Source organism: Mesoplodon mirus, assembly GCF_964341445.2.
Source record: "Mesoplodon mirus genome assembly, chromosome: 8".
Lineage (NCBI taxonomy): Eukaryota > Metazoa > Chordata > Mammalia > Artiodactyla > Ziphiidae > Mesoplodon > Mesoplodon mirus.
The window spans coordinates 77,061,250-77,079,679 of NC_138984.1; the positions used below are offsets into that span (position 1 = coordinate 77,061,250).

The 18,430-nt window shown below is 35.9% G+C and overlaps 1 protein-coding gene across 8 annotated transcripts in view; it reads left to right on the plus strand.

The window, feature by feature from the left end:
• SLC4A10 (solute carrier family 4 member 10) overlaps positions 1 to 18,430 on the plus strand; it is a gene marked incomplete at both ends in the record, with an annotated part of 302,753 nt that overhangs the window by 109,341 nt on the left and 174,982 nt on the right. For all 8 annotated transcript variants that reach the window (XM_082630536.1, XM_082630540.1, XM_082630538.1 and 5 more), the window contains one exon: positions 8,988 to 9,069. In XM_082630536.1, coding sequence (XP_082486662.1) covers positions 8,988 to 9,069 — 82 coding nt within the window. The remainder of the gene's footprint in view (positions 1 to 8,987; positions 9,070 to 18,430) is intronic.

The window sequence follows — 18,430 nt, forward strand, 5'->3', positions numbered from 1 at the left end:
CATAGCCTGAAGTCAGGGAGCCTGATTCCTCCAGCTCCGTTTCTCGTTCTCAAGACTGCTTTGGCTATTCGGGGTCTTTTGTGTTTCTATACAAATTGAGAAATTTTTTGTTCTAGTTCTGTGAAAAATGCCATTGGTAGTTTGATAGGGATTGCAATGAATCTGTAGATTGCTTTGGGTACAATAGTCATTTTCACAATGTGGATTCATCCTATGCAACACCATGGTATATCTCTCCATCTCTTTGTACCATCTTTAATTTTTTCATCAGTGCCTTATAGTTTTCTGCATACAGTTCTTTTGTCGCCTTAGGTAGGTTTATTCCTAGGTATTTATTCTTTTTGTTGCAATGGTAAATGGGAGTGTTTCCTTAATTTCTCTTTCAGATTTTTCATCATTAGTGTATAGGAATGCCAGAGATTACTGTGCATTAATTTTGGATCCTGCTACATTACCAAATTCATTGATTAGCTCTAGTAGTTTTCTGGTAGCATCTTTAGGATTCTCTATGTATAGTATCATGTCATCTGCAAGCAGTGACAGCTTTACTTCTTCTTTTCTGATTAGGATTCCTTTTATTTCCTTTTCTTCTCTGATTGCTATGGCTAAAATTTCCAGAACTATGTTGAATAATAGTGGTGAGAGTGGGCAACCTTGTCTTGTTCCTGATTTTAGTGGAAATGATTTCAGTTTTTCACCATTGAGGACGATGTTGGCTGTGGGTTTGTCATATATGACTTTTATTATGTTGAGGAAAGTTCCCTCTATGCCTACTTTCTGGAGGGTTTTTATCATAAATGGGTGTTGAATTTTGTCAAAAGCTTTCTCTGCATCTATAAGATGACCATATGATTTTTCTCCTTCCATTTGTTAATATGGTGTATCACGTTGATTGATTTGTGTATATTGAAGACTCCTTGCATTCCTGGAATAAACCCCACTTGATCATGCTGTATGATCCTTTTAATGTGCTACTGCATTCTGTTTGCTAGTATTTTGTTGAGGATTTTTGCATCTATGTTCATCAGGGATATTGGCCTGTAGATTTCTTTCTTTGTGACATCCTTGTCTAGTTTGGTATCAGGGTGATGGTGGCCTCATAGAATGAGTTTGGGAGTGTTCCTTCCTCTGTTATATTTTGGAAGAGTTTGAGAAGGATAGGTGTTAGCTCTTCTCTAAATGTTTGATAGAATTCCCCTGTGAAGCCATCTGATCCTGGGCTTTTGTTGTTGGAAGATTTTTAATCAATCACAGTTTGAATTTCAGTGCTTGTGATTGGCCTGTTCATATTTTCTATTTCTTCCTGATTCATTCTTGGCACATTGTGCATTTCTAAGAATTTGTCCATTTCTTCCAGGTTGTTCATTTTATTGGCATAGAGTTGCTTGTAGTAATCTCTCATGATCTTTTGTATTTCTGCAGTGTCAGTTGTTACTTCTCCTTTTTCATTTCTAATTCTGTTGATTTGAGTCTTCTCCCTTTTTTTCTTGATGAGTCTGGCTAATGGTTTATCAATTTTGTTTATCTCCTCAAAGAATCAACTTTTAGTTTTATTGATCTTTGCTATTGTTTCCTTCATTTCTTTTTCATTTATTTCTGATCTGATTTTTATGATTTCTTTCCTTCTGCTAACTTTGGGGGCTTTTTGTTCTTCTTTCTCTAATTGCTTTAGGTGCAAGGTCAGGTTGTTTACTTGAGATGTTTTTTTTATTTTTTAAAAACTTAAAAATACCTTTAAAAAAGGTATTTTTTAATTTCCTCTTTGATTTCTTCAGTGATCACTTCGTTATTAAGTAGTGTATTGTTTAGCCTCCATGTGTTTGTATTTTTTACAGATCTTTTCCTGTAATTGATATCTAATCTCATAGCATTGTGGTTGGAAAAGATACGTGGTACAATTTCAATTTTCTTAAATTTACTGAGGCTTGATTTGTGACCCAAGATATGATCCATCCTGGAGAATATTCCATGAGCACTTGAGAAAAATTTGTATTCTGTTGTATTTGGATGGAATGTTCTTTAAATATCAATTAAGTCCATCTTGTTTAATGTATCATTTAAAGCTTGTGTTTCCTTATTTATTTTCATTTTGGATGGTCTGTCCATTGGTGAAAGTGGGGTGTTAAAGTCCCCTACTAGGATTGTGTTACTGTCGATTTCCCTTTTTATGGCTGTTAGTATTTGCTTTATGTATTGAGGTGCTCCTATGTTGGGTGCATAAATATTTCCAATTGTTATATCTTCTTTTTGGATCGATCCCTTGATCATTATGTAGTGTCCTTCTTTGTCTCTTCTAATAGTCTTTATTTTAAAGTCTATTTTGTCTGATATGAGAATTGCTACTCCAGCTTTCTTTTGATTTCCATTTGCATGGAATATCTTTTTCCATCCCCTTACTTTCAGTCTGTATGTGTCTCTAGGTCTGAAGTGGGTCTCTTGTAGACAGCATATATATGAGTCTTATTTTTGTATCCATTCAGCCAATCTGTGTCTTTTGGTGGGAGCATTTAGTCCATTTACATTTAAGGTAATTATTGATATGTATGTTCCTATTCCCATTTTCTTAATTATTTTGGGTTCGTTATTGTAGGTCTTTTCCTTCTGTTGTGTTTCTTTCCTAGAGAAGATCCTTTAGCATTTGTTGTAAAGCTGGTTTGGTGGTGCTGAACTCTCTCAGCTTTTGCTTGTCTTAAAGGTTTTAATTTCTCCATCAAATCTGAATGAGATCCTTGCTGGGTAGAGTAATCTTGGTTGCAGGTTTTTCTCTTTCATCACTTTAAATATGTCCTGCGAGTCCCTTCTGGCTTGCAGAGTTTCTGCTGTAAGATCAGCTGTTAACCTTATGGGGATTCCCTTGTGTGTTATTTGTTGTTTTTCCCTTGCTGCTTTTAGTATGTTTTCTTTGTGTTTAATTTTTGCCAGTTTGATTAATATGTGTCTTGGCATATTTCTCCTTGGATTTATTCTGTATGGGACTCTCTGTGCCTCCTGGACTTGATTAACTATTTCCTTTCCCATATTAGGGAAGTTTTCAACTCTAATCTCTTCAAATATTTTCTCAGTCCCTTTCTTTTTCTCTTCTTCTTCTGGAACCCCTATAATTTGAATGTTAGTGCATTTAATGTTGTCCCAGAGGTCTCTGAGACTGTCCTCAGTTCTTTTCATTCTTTTTTCTTTATTCTGCTCTGCAGCAGTTATTTCCGCCATTTTCTTCCACGTCACTTATCCGTTCTTCTGCCTCAGTTATTCTCCTATTGATGCCATCTAGAGAATTTTTTTTTTTCTGGTACGTGGGCCTGTCACTGTTGTGGCCTCTCCCATTGCAGGGCACAGGCTCCGGACGCGCAGGCTCAGTGGCCATGGCTCACGGGCGTAGCCGCTCTGTGGCATGTGGGATCTTCCCGGACCGGGGCACGAACCTGTGTCCCCTGCATCAGCAGGAGGACTCTCAACCACTGTGCCACCAGGGAAGCCCCCATCTAGAGTATTTTAAATTTCATTTATTCTGTTGCTCATCATTGCTTGATTCATCTTTAGTTCTTCTAGGTCCTTGTTAAATGTTTCTTGCATTTTGTCTATTCTCTTTCCAAGATTTTGGATCATCTTTACTATCATTATTCTGAATTCTTTTTCAGGTAGACTGCCTATTTCCTCTCATTTGTTAGGTCTAGTGGGTTTTTATCTTGCTCCTTCACCTGCTGTGTTTTTTTCTGTCTTCTCATTTTGCTTATCTTACTGTGTTTGTAGTCTCCTTTTTGCAGGTGCACATTCTTAGTTCCCATTGTTTTTGGTGTCTGTTCCCAGTGGCTAAGGTTGGTTCAGTGGGTTGTGTAGAATTCCTGGTGGAGGGGACTAGTGCCTGTGTTCTGGTGGATGAGGCTGGATCTTGTCTTTCTGGTGGGCAGGTCCACGTGTGGTGGTGTGTTTTGGGGTGTCTGTGGACTTATTATGATTTTAGACAGCCTCTCTGCTAATGGGTGGGGTTGTGTTCCTGTCTTGCTAGTTGTTTGGCACAGGGTGTCCTGCACTGTAGCTTGCTGGTCGTTGAGTGAAGCTGGGTGCTGGTGTTGAGATGGAGATCTCTGGGAGATTTTCGCCATTTGATATTATGTGGAGCTGGGAGGTCTCTTGTGGACCAGTGTCCTGAAGTTGGCTCTCCCACCTCAGAGGCACAGCACTGACTCCTGGCTGCAGCACCAAGAGCCTTTCATCCACACGGTTCAGAATAAAAGGGAGAAAAAGTAGAAAGAAAGAATTAGTAGAAGTAGAAAGAAAGAAAGAAAGAAGAAAGGGAGGGAGGAAGGAGGGAAGATAGGAAAAAAGAAAGAGAGACGATAGAGTAAAGTAGAATAAAGTATGATAAAACATAATAAAGTTATTAAAATAAAAAAGTATTAAGAAAAAAATTAAAAAAATAAAAACAAAGACAACAACAAAAAAAAACGGGCGGATAGAACCCTGGGACAAATGGTGGAAGCAAAGCTATACAGACAAAATCTCACACAGAAGCATACACATACACACTCACAAAAAGAGCAAAAGGGGAAAAAATCATAAATCTTGTTCTCAAAGTCCACCTCCTCAATTTGGGATGATTTGTTGTCTATTCATGTATTCCACAGAGGCAGGGTTCATCAAGTTGATTGTGGAGCTTTAATCCGCTGCTTCTGAGGCTGCTGGGAGAGATTTCCCTTTCTCTTCTTTATTCTCACAGCTCCCGGGTCTCAGCTTTGGATTTGGCCCCGCCTCTGCGTGTAGATCGCCAGAGGGCGTCTGTTCTTCGCTCAGACAGGACGGGGTTAAAGGAGCAGCCGCTTCGGGGACTCTGGCTCACTGAGGCCGGGGGTAGGGAGGAGTGTGGGGCGGGGCGAGCCTGCGGCGGCAGAGGCCGGCGTGACGTTGCACCAGCGCGAGGCGCGCAGTGCGTTCTCCCAGGAAAGCCATCCCTGGATCCCGGGACCCTGGCAGTGGCGGGCTGCACAGGCTCCCCGGAAAGGGGCCGTGGATAGTGACCTGCGCTCGCACACAGGTCTCTTGGCGGTGGCAGCAGCAGCCCCAGCGTCCCACGCCCGTCTCTAGGGTCCGCCCTTTTAGCCGCGGCTCGCTCCCGTCTCTGGAGCTCCTTTAAGCAGTGCTCTTAATCCCCTCTCCTCGCACACCAGGAAACAAAGAGGCAAGAAAAAGTCTCTTGCCTCTTCGGCAGGTCCAGACTTCTTCCCGGACTCCCTCCCGGCCAGCTGTGGGGCACTAACCCCTTCAGGCTGTGTTCACGCCGCCAAATAGTCCTCTCCCTGCGCTCCGACCAAAGCCCGAGCCTCAGCTCCCAGTCCTGCCCGCCCCGGCGACTGAGCAGACAAGCCTCTTGGGCTGGTGAGTGCTGGTCGGCACCGATCCTCTGGGCGTGATTCTCCCCGCTTTGCCCTCCGCACCCCTGTTGCTGTGCTCTCCTCCGCTACTCCGAAGCTTTCCCCCTCCGCCACCCGCAGTCTCTGCCCGCAAAGGGGCTTCCTAGTGTGTGGAAACCTTCCCTCCTTCACGGCTCCCTCCCACTGGTGCAGGTCCCGTCCCTATCATTTTGTCTCTGTTTATTCTTTTTCCTTTTGCCCTACCCAGGTACGTGGGGAGTTTCTTGCCTTTTGGGAGGTCTGAGGTCTTCTGCCAGTGTTCAGTAGGTGTTCTGTAGGAGTTGTTCCACGTGTAGATGAATTTATGGTATACCTGTGGGGAGGAAGGTGATCTCCGCGTCTTACTCTTCCGCCATCTTCCTATTTCCCCCTGCTAAAGCAATCTTGAGAAAAAAGAATAAAGAGAGTATACAGAATAAAGAGAGTATACAGCACACAATACTACATACTATACACACAATACTGTATACTATACAGCACACAATACTATACAGCACACAATACTATTCTAGTATCTAATACCTTAAAAAAAGGCAGAAAAAGTGGTTACTTTTTAAAAATGATATGATAAATAGTTCTAAGGAAGAAAGAATTTTGAATTGAAAATGAACTGCTTTTCCTCTATTCATTTTCAAACGAGATGAGAATTAAAAGGATATGAAAAAGTTTGAATTTTCTGCTCACAAGATTACTGTTAGATTTTGGTTTGTAAAACTAGAAAAGTTTATTTCATTGATGCCTGTGCTCAAGAGCTACGGTAAATCAGAGAAAGGTGATTTTTACATATTCATAGAGCTAATGATATTTACAAACACGTCTAGAAGAAATTTCTGTGTGAATTAGTTACTGTTAGTCTGTCCCAGGGCCATAGTCTATACCAATGTTTTTCAAATTGCATGTCACAAGCTATTTTTCGGTCCTGAAATAAATTTAATGGGAAGTGACTAGGACTTCTAAATGAAATAGTATACCATGTAACAGAAAATATCAGAGTGCATTTTTTATACTAAGAGTAAATACTGGTTTGTGAAACTTTTGATTACATATATATGAATATGTGACTGTGTTGGGGTATATATTTCTCAATATGGGCAATGTTTTAAATTTGGGGGGAACGTTGCCCATATTGAGAAATATATATCCCAACACAATACTATTTACTGAACTCAATCATCTTATAAACATTTACCCAACAGTGTAGTAAGGGTGAATTGTATTGAAAGGCAATGTAATATATTTATGTGTTCTCTCCCTATACAGTGCTAAAATTTGTTCCTAGGTGAGTAAATACATATGGAAATTAGGGTGCATTAATATATTTGGTGTTCACCAATTCTAAATATAGTAACAGTTCAAAATGAAGTGAAAATGTATCTTATTGCTCTATTACTGCATAGACTGGCACCCAGTGCCATAAGTCCCTCTGCATTCCCATCATCACACCTCATATTTACTTGCTCTTGGTAATAAGGGGGAAGGGAAATATTCTGCTACAAAGTCTTGAATAATATTGAAGTGATCTTTTGAGCTATAGCCAAAGTAGAGGAATTTCAGTATATGTATTAACATTAATCTGTATCTTGGGAATTTTCAGCTGAAAATATGGAACATCCAGAGAGTATTTAAAGAGGATAATATGAAACTACAAAATGAGTCACTTACATTGAGTTATATTCATATTCTAGCTTCTAGTTCTTTTTCTTTTAAAGAAAAATTAAAATTAGGTCACTTTTCTTGTAACCTGCATAGTAATTAAATAATCAGCTGTTTCCTATTTAGATTCCATTTCTACTTCTGCTGCAAAATTTCATTTTCTCTCAATATCTCAACATTAGCGATTCAACAGAATTATCTTTTGTACGTGGAGAGTATACATGCTTTATATAAATAAGGGGAAAAAACATTTTGTATAAGCTGAAAACTATTTCAGGTCCTTGAAATCAAAATCAAATATTTATTGTATAGGGGGAAACATCTTCATGTATTCTATATAAGCTTTCCATTTTGCAGTTGTTTTCAGAGACTGCCATTTTGAGTTATATTGGAATAGTGTTCCTTCTGACCTTTGAACAAGGATGCATGACTTAGTTTTTGGCATTCTTCCTAACAACACCCCAGAGGGCAGAATTGTATTCTAGTGTGACATATATTTGAAAATGTCTTGTACAGAGGGTAAATTTGATTTGTAAATGTATCAAGAACAGATTCAAAATAGGCTGAAACTTGCATTTATCTGGTTCAGGAAAATTATAAAAGTCTCAACTTTAGTTTTTCTATTGCTATTATTGGTTGAACCAACAGATTTTCTTAAACTTTGCCAAACAGAAGAGCAATGGGTTCTGAAATCTATCTTCATTTTAATTTTTTCTCTCATTTTCTCTCATCTATAGTATAAGTTTATCTAACTCTGATTTCAAAGACTTTACCCTGACTTGTGTCAGTACAAGTTGTCAGAAAGACAACAGGACTATAGGCTATAAAACATGTCCTTCTGCTGCATATTGTGCTGCATTTGAAGCATATGAGAGCTGATCTTTTTAGGCTGAAATATGTCTATACTCCTGCAGTTGAAAGTACTGATTTGTCAAACATGGAGGACAAATCTTTATTAAGATTATGTTCAGGAATTAAAAAGCTTTCAAAGAAGAAACAAAAACCTTTTACTTTTCTAATAGTAATAAACTAGAATAGGCTTAGAAATAGATCTTGAAAGGTTTCATTCAACTTTAGTCTACCTTTTCATTTTTCCTTTTGTACTCGGTATTCACTTTTAAGGTAATTTTTACCTGGGTGTTCACAGATAAAAGTTGTAAATAATTTGTGTTTCACTTCATTCAGTATTTCATATTTTATCCATTCCTGCATGGTCAAAATGGATTATGCTCACACCTCCCCCATTATTTTATTGAGTACCAAATCACTGAGTATACTATTTTGAGTTATGTGTACAGTGTTCAGAAGACAAAACCTGTGCCCAGCCCTTCTAAATAGGTAAAAAAATTTATAGAAACTGAATGAAGGTTTAATGCACATGATTGTAATTTACAGTTTAGTTTGAATAAAACGCATTATACTGAAACAAAGTCATTAGAGTTTTAGTTTACCTAGTAATTGATACTAATTGCTTTCAAGAGATTAGTTCCCCCCAACCCCATTTATAATGGCATTGGAATTATTTCTCCCTGACATAGCATTAATGATTTTCATATTTTCCTTGTATAGTTCAAAATGTCATCTTGTTAACAAGAATTCTTTATCAGAGATAAAAATACATGTTACTAAATTGACAGGATAACTGTTTGTTTTCTAGTTTTCATCTCACTAACAAATGATGCCAACGGGAACGTTTGACTGCCTTCAATTTCATGGAAAATCAAATGACATTCCTTCTCTGAATGTGTGGTCAAATTAATCTTAGTCTTTTGTAAACTAACATTTGATAATCAAATAGAATAGTCATGTACAAGTAGGTTTATGTTACTGAATTAAACCCCTAAATTATTAGATCACATTAAAGTTTATTTGCTGAAATTAAGAGAATGTATGTACTATCATTTAATCTTATTTCTCTCTATTCTACAGAGAAATGATGAAGAGGCAGTTGTGGATAGAGGTGGAACTCGTTCTATTCTCAAAACACACTTTGAAAAAGAAGATTTAGAAGGTAAGACTATTTTGGTGGGGGGGATACCTATTGGTGTTTCAAAGAGAAATGTGAAGTTTGTTGCAATGTGGAGAACTGCAAAAGTTGATATCAGAGTAATAATGGTGGTGGTGGTGGGGTGGATATGACTGTTTTGGTGTACTCTGGAGTGCCAATAGTCAGTCCTGCAAACAATGAGAAGCATTAGTTCATTCAACAGACGTTTACTGAACCTCTCCTATATTCCTGTACTGTTGTGTGCCAGTCTTTCAATAATCCTTCCTTCAAGGAATTATAATTAATTGGAAAATGAAAAGAAAAAAATTATGACAGACCAGCATATTGGGTGTTATGTGACAGTGGAGGACAGGAGGGGCATCTAATTCACCCTATGTTGTCAGAGTAGGCTGTCACTGGAAGGGAGTTAAGGACAATTGGTATTCTAGTTTTACTGAGATATATATGAGAGAGGGCTGGAGGCATTTGTGTGTGTTCTCTTCAGTAGGAAGAAGGTCAGATAATTCAACAGGGAGGTAGTATGGTCTAGCAGCTGGTAAAGTATAGAGGCTCTGAAACCAGACTGTACTGGATTCAAATATCACTTCTGTCCCTTATTTGTTATGGAAGCTTTAGCTAATTAGTTAACTTCTCTGCACCTGTTTTCTCTGTTGTTAAAATAAGGATAACAGTGGAATATATTTCCTAAATTTTTATGAGAAATACTTAGAATAGTACCTGGCCTAAGAGTTACATATGTATTGACAATTATTATTCCACTGCAATTTAATGTATACACGCCATTAGTTCATTTTAATTTTTAACAAGAAATTATTACTAGTGAGATACAAGGTATGCGGTGTTTTTCATCTTTTTGCTGAAAAGTGAAACCCAAATCATCTTAAGTAAAACTAATCAGAGATAGCTCCTAATAATCTACAGCAGCTGAAAAGTAAGTGTTCATTCCCCTTAAGAATTGTAGCCACTTAAATTATGGTTAAATTCATTATTATTGGGTCTTATATTTAGTTACAACGATTAAATAGCAGAAGAGTTAACATACTATTAAGAGACAACTTTCAACAACTATACCCACTCTGTGTTTGACATTTTGCTTGATGCACAGAAAGCACCCAAGGTCTGGAAAGTTTATACTTACTGGGCAGGCGTAGTATTTACATGCTATCCATATTCATTATACAAATTGAAGGAAGCAGAAACTTGAAAAATCTAACCCAGTAATGTCTAATATAAAGCAAATTTTTCTTTAGATTTGAAAAGCAGCATATTTACTGTTCTACTTATGTCATACCATGACTTAAGCTATGATTATATTCACTAAACTCACCCAAGAAAACCTAATAAATCAAGAATTTAGTGTAAAAATATACTCAATTCCAGTGAAACATCATCTTGGATTTAAAGATTGTGATTGATAATCCACACACAGATAATGAGCAGTTAACAGTAATTTATAAATAATTACAGTAAAATACTAAACGGTCCCTTTGAATGGAAAATACATAATACAAAAATAAGATTTAATAAAGTTACTTTAATTGTTGTATCAACATGTATTACATACGTTTCTTTTTACTGGGAATACACATAACAGTGTACAATGCTTCTTAGAACAGATTTCTGGTTGGCAAAACACAGTTGGATAAATCAGATTTTGTTCTGTTTGCTGATGTCTATAGTGGGTATTTTAATCCCAGAAGTGAATAACTGTGACTTAGTCACTGGTGATTGAAGTTAACATCATAGAATGCAAAGGCAACATTTTAGAATTTTGAAAGAAAATAAGAACCTTATTTATGTTGACTTTCTTAATCTTTGTCCTGCTCCCAGATCATATTAAGTAGATAAACATTCCAGCATTTGAGGATGCCATGGAGGATTCTGTTGTGATACATACAAAGAATTAATGGATCTGTTAGTGGTTCCCAGATTGATTACCCTGAATCGGAAATGAGGGGCAATGAGGTGGATGTCATGGTTCAGGAAAAAATCAACTGGTAGCATATGATATAATATAACATGGGTAAGTGGGAGAGCACCAGAGAGAAAGGTGGCATTACTGAGGATAAGGCTGGTGGTAGCTTCTCCTTCTGTGTAATTAAAGAAAAAGACCAGGGCACCACTGTTTTTTTTTTTCTTTCATAATTTCCAAAACTTGAAAGCAACCAAGATGTCCTTTAATGGATAAGTAAACTATATGGTATGCCAATACAATGGAATATTATTCAGTGATAAAAAGAATTGAACTATTGACATTTCTCTAAGGAAGATATACAACTGGACAGCACTGTCATGAAAAGATATTCAACATCACAAACTATTAAGGAAATGCAAATCAAATCTGTAATGAGATATCACTTCGAACCCATTAGGATGGTTACTATTTTAAAAAAAAAACAGAAAATAACAAGTGTTGGTGAAGATGTGAAGAAATTGGAACCCTTGTGCCCTACTGGTGAGAAAGTAAAATAGTGCAACTGTTATGGAAAGCAGTGTGGAAGTTCCTCAAGAAATTAAAAATAAAATTACCATAAGGTACCACTTTTTAAGAGCTTCTTTAGTAACAGATAAAATATACCAATAGATATTTATTTTAAATGAACTAGAATTTGGAATTGCTACCCCAGAAATTACCTTCAGCTAAAGGAAGCTGCCTCTCCTGTGGCATCTGAATTCAATAAGTTATCAGAGAAGGAGTATAAAGGCCCAGAGTCTTGCCTCAATTTGGTACAATTCTGAAAGGCTGTCTCAGCTTCAGAGCCTCCTGTGGAGTCAACTGAGACCTTTATTGCAAATGTACCATAATTCAACTTCTTCTACCAAATGCTGCAGCCCACATTTCCTCACAGGTGTTACTGCTGATAGCTCTCTTCAACAAACCCCCTGAACACAAATTTCTGTCTCAGTGTCTGTTTCCTGAGGAATCTGAACCACTCATTGATCATTTTCCTGTTCCCTGAACCATGCCAATAGACCTACTTGGTAATTGATAGGACCATCACATTGGTTTCTTAGCCTGTGGGATTAAGAACTATTGTAGTGGGTGAGAAGGCTCTGAAAGTACTTGCCTTGGCGATGATATTAAATGAAAATCAGTATTGCATATGACAGGAAATAGCAGAGATTAGTGCCATCTTTAAAGATCTAAAGTATGTCCCAGTCTGGCCACTACAGAAACTTGTCAAAGTCTGGACAGTGGTGGTGGACTACTGCAAACTCGGCCAAGTGGCAGCGTCAATTGCAGCTACTGTTTCAGATGTAGAGTCTTTTTAGAGCAGGTTAACATGACCACAGGTACATGGTATGCAGCTGTTGATTTGGCAAATGCATTTTTTTTCTATTACTACCAAGAAGGTGTACCAGAAGTAAATATTCTCTTGGTCTTATGGTCTTGCTCCGCGGATGTGTTAACTCTCCTACCCTGTATTATAATAGACTCCAAAAGGGATTTGGACTGAGTGGGTGTTCTGCAGAGCATCATTTTTGTTCACTGTGTTGGCCAAATGAACATGAAGTGGCAAGTATGCAGAAGCCTTGATAAGACAGATGCATTCCAGAGTCTGCTTCTCAGTGAATCTGACTAAAGGATAACATTATGGAGTGTGCACACTGTACTGAGCCTGAAACTCCAGGGTGGATGGATGGATAGGTGGGGTCAGTTTCCACATGGGCCTAATAAAAATAACCAAGTGCCTCTTCAGCTCTTTTTTTAAAAATTTTTTATTGAGCAGAGTTCCCTGTGCTATACAGTAGGTCCTTGTTGATTATCCATTTTAAATATAGCAGTGTGTACATGTCAATCCCAAACTCCCTTATCACTTATATGTGGGGAATCTAAAAAAATGATACAAATGAACTTATTTATAAAACAGAAACAGACTCACAGACTTAGGGAATGAATTTATGGTTACCAGGGCGAAGGGTGGGGGACAGGGATAGTTAGGGAGTTCAGTTATACTTAAACACCTCCATTCTCTCTTCATTGTTCAGCCGTGTCCAGCTTTTCTCAGAATGGATGCCTGAACTTTTAAAAAATTTAATGAATATTTTATTTTTTCAGATATGATGATTGTTATATTTTCTACAGGCATAAGAGCAAATTAATAAGTTGCTAAAATAGTATGTCATTAATAATTAGATGATAACAAAGAGAAGAAAATTCAATAGCTGAAGACGATATTTTAGCCATTTTGACTGAACGGGTCGATTTCCAATCAAGGCAATTCTGTCAAACAACTGGATTGCTTTTTTAAAAAAATTAAAAAAAATTCTTTTGTGGTAAAAAATTCATAACAAAATTTATCATCACAGCCAATTCTAAGTGTACAGTTCAATAGTGTTAAATATATTTACAATGTTGTGTAAGCAGTGTCAGAACTTTTTCATCTTGGAAAAAAACTGAAACTCTATAACAGCAACTCCCCATTTCCTTCTCCCCCTGGCAAACACCATTCTACCTTCTGTTTCTATGAATTTGACTATGCTAGATACCTCACAGAAGTGAAATCATGCAGTGTTTGTCCTTTTGTGACTGACTTATTTCACTTAGCATAATGTCATGAAGGTGTATCCATGATGTAGTGTTAGAAATTACTTTCCTTTTTAAGGCTGAATGATATCCATTGTACGTATATACTACATTTTGTTTATCCATTCATCTATTGATGGACATGATTGCTTCCATCTTTTGGCTATTATGAAATAGTGCTGTGCTGTTTGGCTAGTGCTGTTATGAGCATGAGTGTGCAAATATTGCTTCAAGACCCTGCTTTCAATTCTTTTGAGTATATACCCATAAGTGGGATTGCTGGATCATAGGGTCATTCTATTTTTAATTTTTAGAGAAACTGCCATACTGTTTTTCATAGAAGATGCACAATTTTACATTCCTACCAACACTGCTCAAGGGTTCCAATTTCTTCACATCCTCACTAACACTTGCAGTTTTCCAGGTTTTCTTGACACTAGCCTTCTAATGGGTGTCAGGTTTTGATTTGCATTTTCCTAATAATTAGTGATATTGAACATTTTCTCATATGCATGTTGGCCATTTGTGTATCATCTTTGGAGAAATGTCTATTCAAGTCCTTTGTCATTGTTTAACTGGATTTTTTAATGTGTTGTTCAGTTGTAGGAGTTCTTTATGTATTCTAGATATTAACTCCTTATCAGGTATATGTGATTTGCAAATATTTTCTCCCATTCTGTAGGTTGCCTTTTTGCTTTGTTGACTGTGTTCTTTGATATGCAGAAAATTTTAATTTTTTGATATAGTCCAATTTGTCTAGTTTTACTTTTGTTGCCTAAGCTTTTGGTGTTATTTCCAGGAAATCCGTGCCAAATCCAATGTCATAAAGCTTTTCCCTATTTTTCTTTCTAATTTATAGTTTTGGGTCTTACATTTAGGTCTTTGACCCATTTTGAGTTAATTTCTGTATATGGTGTAGAATGCCTGCAATTTTATCCTTCATATTCCTTTGTTGTCTAACTTTACACTTGTTATAGCTTGCATTACTCCTTACAGGTTAAATTTTCCACCAAATCACTGATATATAAAGAACTTCTTTAGTGAGAGAGAGACTGTTTGTTTTCCATGCTTTTAGCACATATTTCTAAAATAATACCTGCTATTTTTCTACAGTCTGAGAACATGGAAGATGCAATAAAACCTCAAGAATATTATTAAAAATTTTGTGTTCAAAACCTTTTTGTTGCTCCATACCAAATTGGTGCCTTCTCATCTTCTCCACGAAGAATAGAATGTCCATTGTGCCCATCCATTAGCGTTACCTGATCCCTCCTGGCAGAATAATTATCTTCCTCCTCCAGATCTCTCTTTCCGAATTTACATCATTTCTTATATTATTATTATTATGTATATATTTCTTATCATTCTTATTTGATTATAAGCTTGTTGAGGAACAAATCTTTGTCTTATACGTATTTGCATTCTACCATGGTATTGGTCCAGCAGTTTTTCTTAAACTAGATAGGTACTAAAAAATGTGTTGCACTGAATCTCATTTATATATAATTCAATAATATATCACTAATCATGTAAGAAGTTAAGTTTATATACTGTAATTATGTGCATAATTAACACTCATCAAATATTGAATTAGCTTTCAAATATTTAACATGTAAATACAGGAGTTTTTAATTATGTTGCACTGTACTAAGATAAATAACTCTAGTTACATTTTAATCTGATATTCAGGAATTCATAAATTTAAAACTTTAATGGAAAAGTTAAACTAATATTTAAATCTTGGCTATGAATTAAATTGAAAAGACATTTTCTTTATTCTGTATTGCTTTTAGCAGAGAGTAAAATACTTTTAAGTCAGGAATTTAATAGAGAGAATTATACCTCTGTCTTGATATTTTTGCTCATTTTATTTGAGATAAAAAATTTTGGTTTACTAGTTTATTTCTTTTGGGGACCACTTAATATATCGTGGACCTAAAGTCCAGAGATACTGTAAGTAAAATACCTAGCACAAAGCTATCATATAACATAATTTTATTAATGATAATACCCTCCCACTTTCTTCATTTCACTCAATGCATTCCTGAGCTCTTAAGGTTACTAAAATGCTTTTCTGATCATAATCATTGTAATGTCAAAAGTGTTTTTCACTAAAAAACAGAATATAGTAAGTGCTGATCCTATAATTATGATGCACTATTTTGAATCCAAAGTAGAAAATAATTTGAAAAAATAAAGAAAAAGCCAAAAATTAGTCTTAGATCTTTTTTTTTTCTGATCTTTTATCTCCAAAAATTGCCATTAGAAGGGAAAAATGAATTCTGCTGAGAGAAACAAAAGTTGGCTTCACAGAGACAGAGATGGGCTTAGAAGGATGAATGAGAGTTCTGAAGGCAAAGAAGGAAGGATCCATTATATTCTGGGAATGGCAACTATGGTGTGGCTAACACATTGGGATTGTGTGCATGGGGGTAAAGAGTGACTAGAGATGAAGTTTAAACATTTGCATGAAGTAGGTCAAATAATGGAGAATGAATTAATTTTTGAAGTTACTCAGTGAGGTAAGTACTATTATCATCTCCATCTTACAGATAAGGAAACTAAAGCACAAAAGATTGACTTGCCCAGGCCATGACTAGCAAGTGTAAGAGCAGGGATTCAAACCCACAAGGGTCTGGGCTTTTAACAACTATGTTATAGAAGTAAGCATAATGTGGAGCCTTGTTTTTTAGGTGACTGAATGGGGCAAGATGTTTATTAACTGGAAGACTGGGGCATATTTACTCACTTAATCATGACTATTTTTAAAAAGTTGAGACTATCCTATGAAGCAATAATGAATTCGATAATTAGTACCCCTATTACAATAGTTTTCCAAATAATTTTGCAAAAATTTGAAATATTTTATAGTTAGTAAATTCCCATTAGACAGATTCATTTCCACAAAAGGAAAGGCCTGTCCCACTGGAGACTAGTTTTAATAATAACCTCATGTTCTCTTATTTTAAATTCTTGTCTCTGCTGCACCACAGAATGAATAATCTTATTGTTTCCATGTTCCAAATGTCTTTTATTTGAAAAAGAAAAGAACTGTTTTTCCTGCTATTATGGGTTGTTAACTTTTGTGCAATTTAGTATTGTTGATACGGGCTCAATGTCACTTGATACGTCAATTCTTTGGTAATAATTAGTGAAGTTAATTAATTACTTAGGATCCATTTAAAATTGTACATTCTGCCTGCCAAATATTTTGGATATATTTGAGGATGGGAATTAGGCAGATAGACTAATACTGAAGATTCCAGAAAAAAATAGCCAGTAGTAAATTTTATTCCCTAATTGACTATCTTTGCCACCTATGCACATTTCATAATGAATTGTTCTATTTTTCTCCAGGGTATCCTAAAAATAAGAACCAAATAAGAGAATGTTTTTTAACAGTCTGTAATAATGGAATTACTTTTATTCCTAAAATTAACTCTCAGGTGAGCTATATATCATGTTCCATGTTTCTTCATATTAATTGTTTCACATGATTTTTGTATGTGACCCACATCAATTTATTTTGATATATAAATTTATTCATGATATTTTGTCTATTTAAAGTGAGTGGTAGCTTGCTAGTTATTTACAGTCTGCTTTTAGAGTGTATTGTAAATTTAAAAGATCTAAAGTATTCTAAATTTGGTTTATTAGACCATTTGCAAGTAGTTATAGACATGTGTTTGCATGAGTATAGTAACAAATATTCTAATGTGTATATGTGGCTAAGAAATCCTGCAATGTATGGTTTCTTAATTTAGGGGTCCTCATTATATATTTTCCATCCCTAGTTTAGGATGTCTGTTTTTAGGCAGATGATTTTAGAATAAGAGCCCACATTCTTAATCTCCCTCATTGTTCCTTATAAATCTGGCTCTATTTACTACTACACTCTACCTATCAAAGGCATAGTACAGTATTTGAGGTATTTGCTATGTAATGTGACCTAAGACATATCCTTTGTGAATAAGAAGAACTGTATATTTGTGTGTATATGTAACATTTTCAATCAATTGCTATTTTAGAGACGTATTAGATGAAAAGAAATTCCTTTTCATTACATTAAATATAATCCTATAAATATTAAAAGAGGGTATTTTACAGCAAAGAATTTATTCCTTTAATCCTTCTGTATTTTTCTTCAAAAATATTTAATACTTTGAAGACAAACCACAAATGGCCAAAGCTTCTTAATATGTACTCTGTAGGTTTATATTAACACTATACTTTTGTTTTGAGTTTTCTAGATGTCTGAGACTTAAGTGCGTTGATTATTTAGTTATACAGTTTAATAGTATGGGAATCATACTATGAAGGTGACATTGTGAAGGAGATCAACTTAGTCTACTTCTTGATTAAATTCTTAAATCTCTATTTCAGCTGCTAATCTTTTCCCTAGAGGTATCCTACTTTAAAGCTCCTCGGCTGCATGTGATCATAGCCTCCACAGGTTATCTCCTCATGATAGAAGCAGGGGTGGGCTGCCAGTCAATTAGAGCTTTTCTTGTGAAGTCATCATCATTCACCAATTTTAATTAAGTGCTAATGGTGTATAAGCACTGAACAAAATTTGTTTTATATTCTTTATTCTCCAAAATAGTTTACATACTGGTGCTGTCAATAGGGCACTTGAGTTCTAGACCTCCTTGGGAAAAAATAACAGTGGCCACCCGGCACATAAATGTTTACATTTAAATATCAATTGAGATAAATACTGATAATACTGAACAAGTTTTAAATAGTAGTTGAAAGAGGTGATATTCTTGATTTTCTGGATTACACACACCTATAATTTTATCAGTACTAGCATCACTGGAACCTTAATAGAACTAA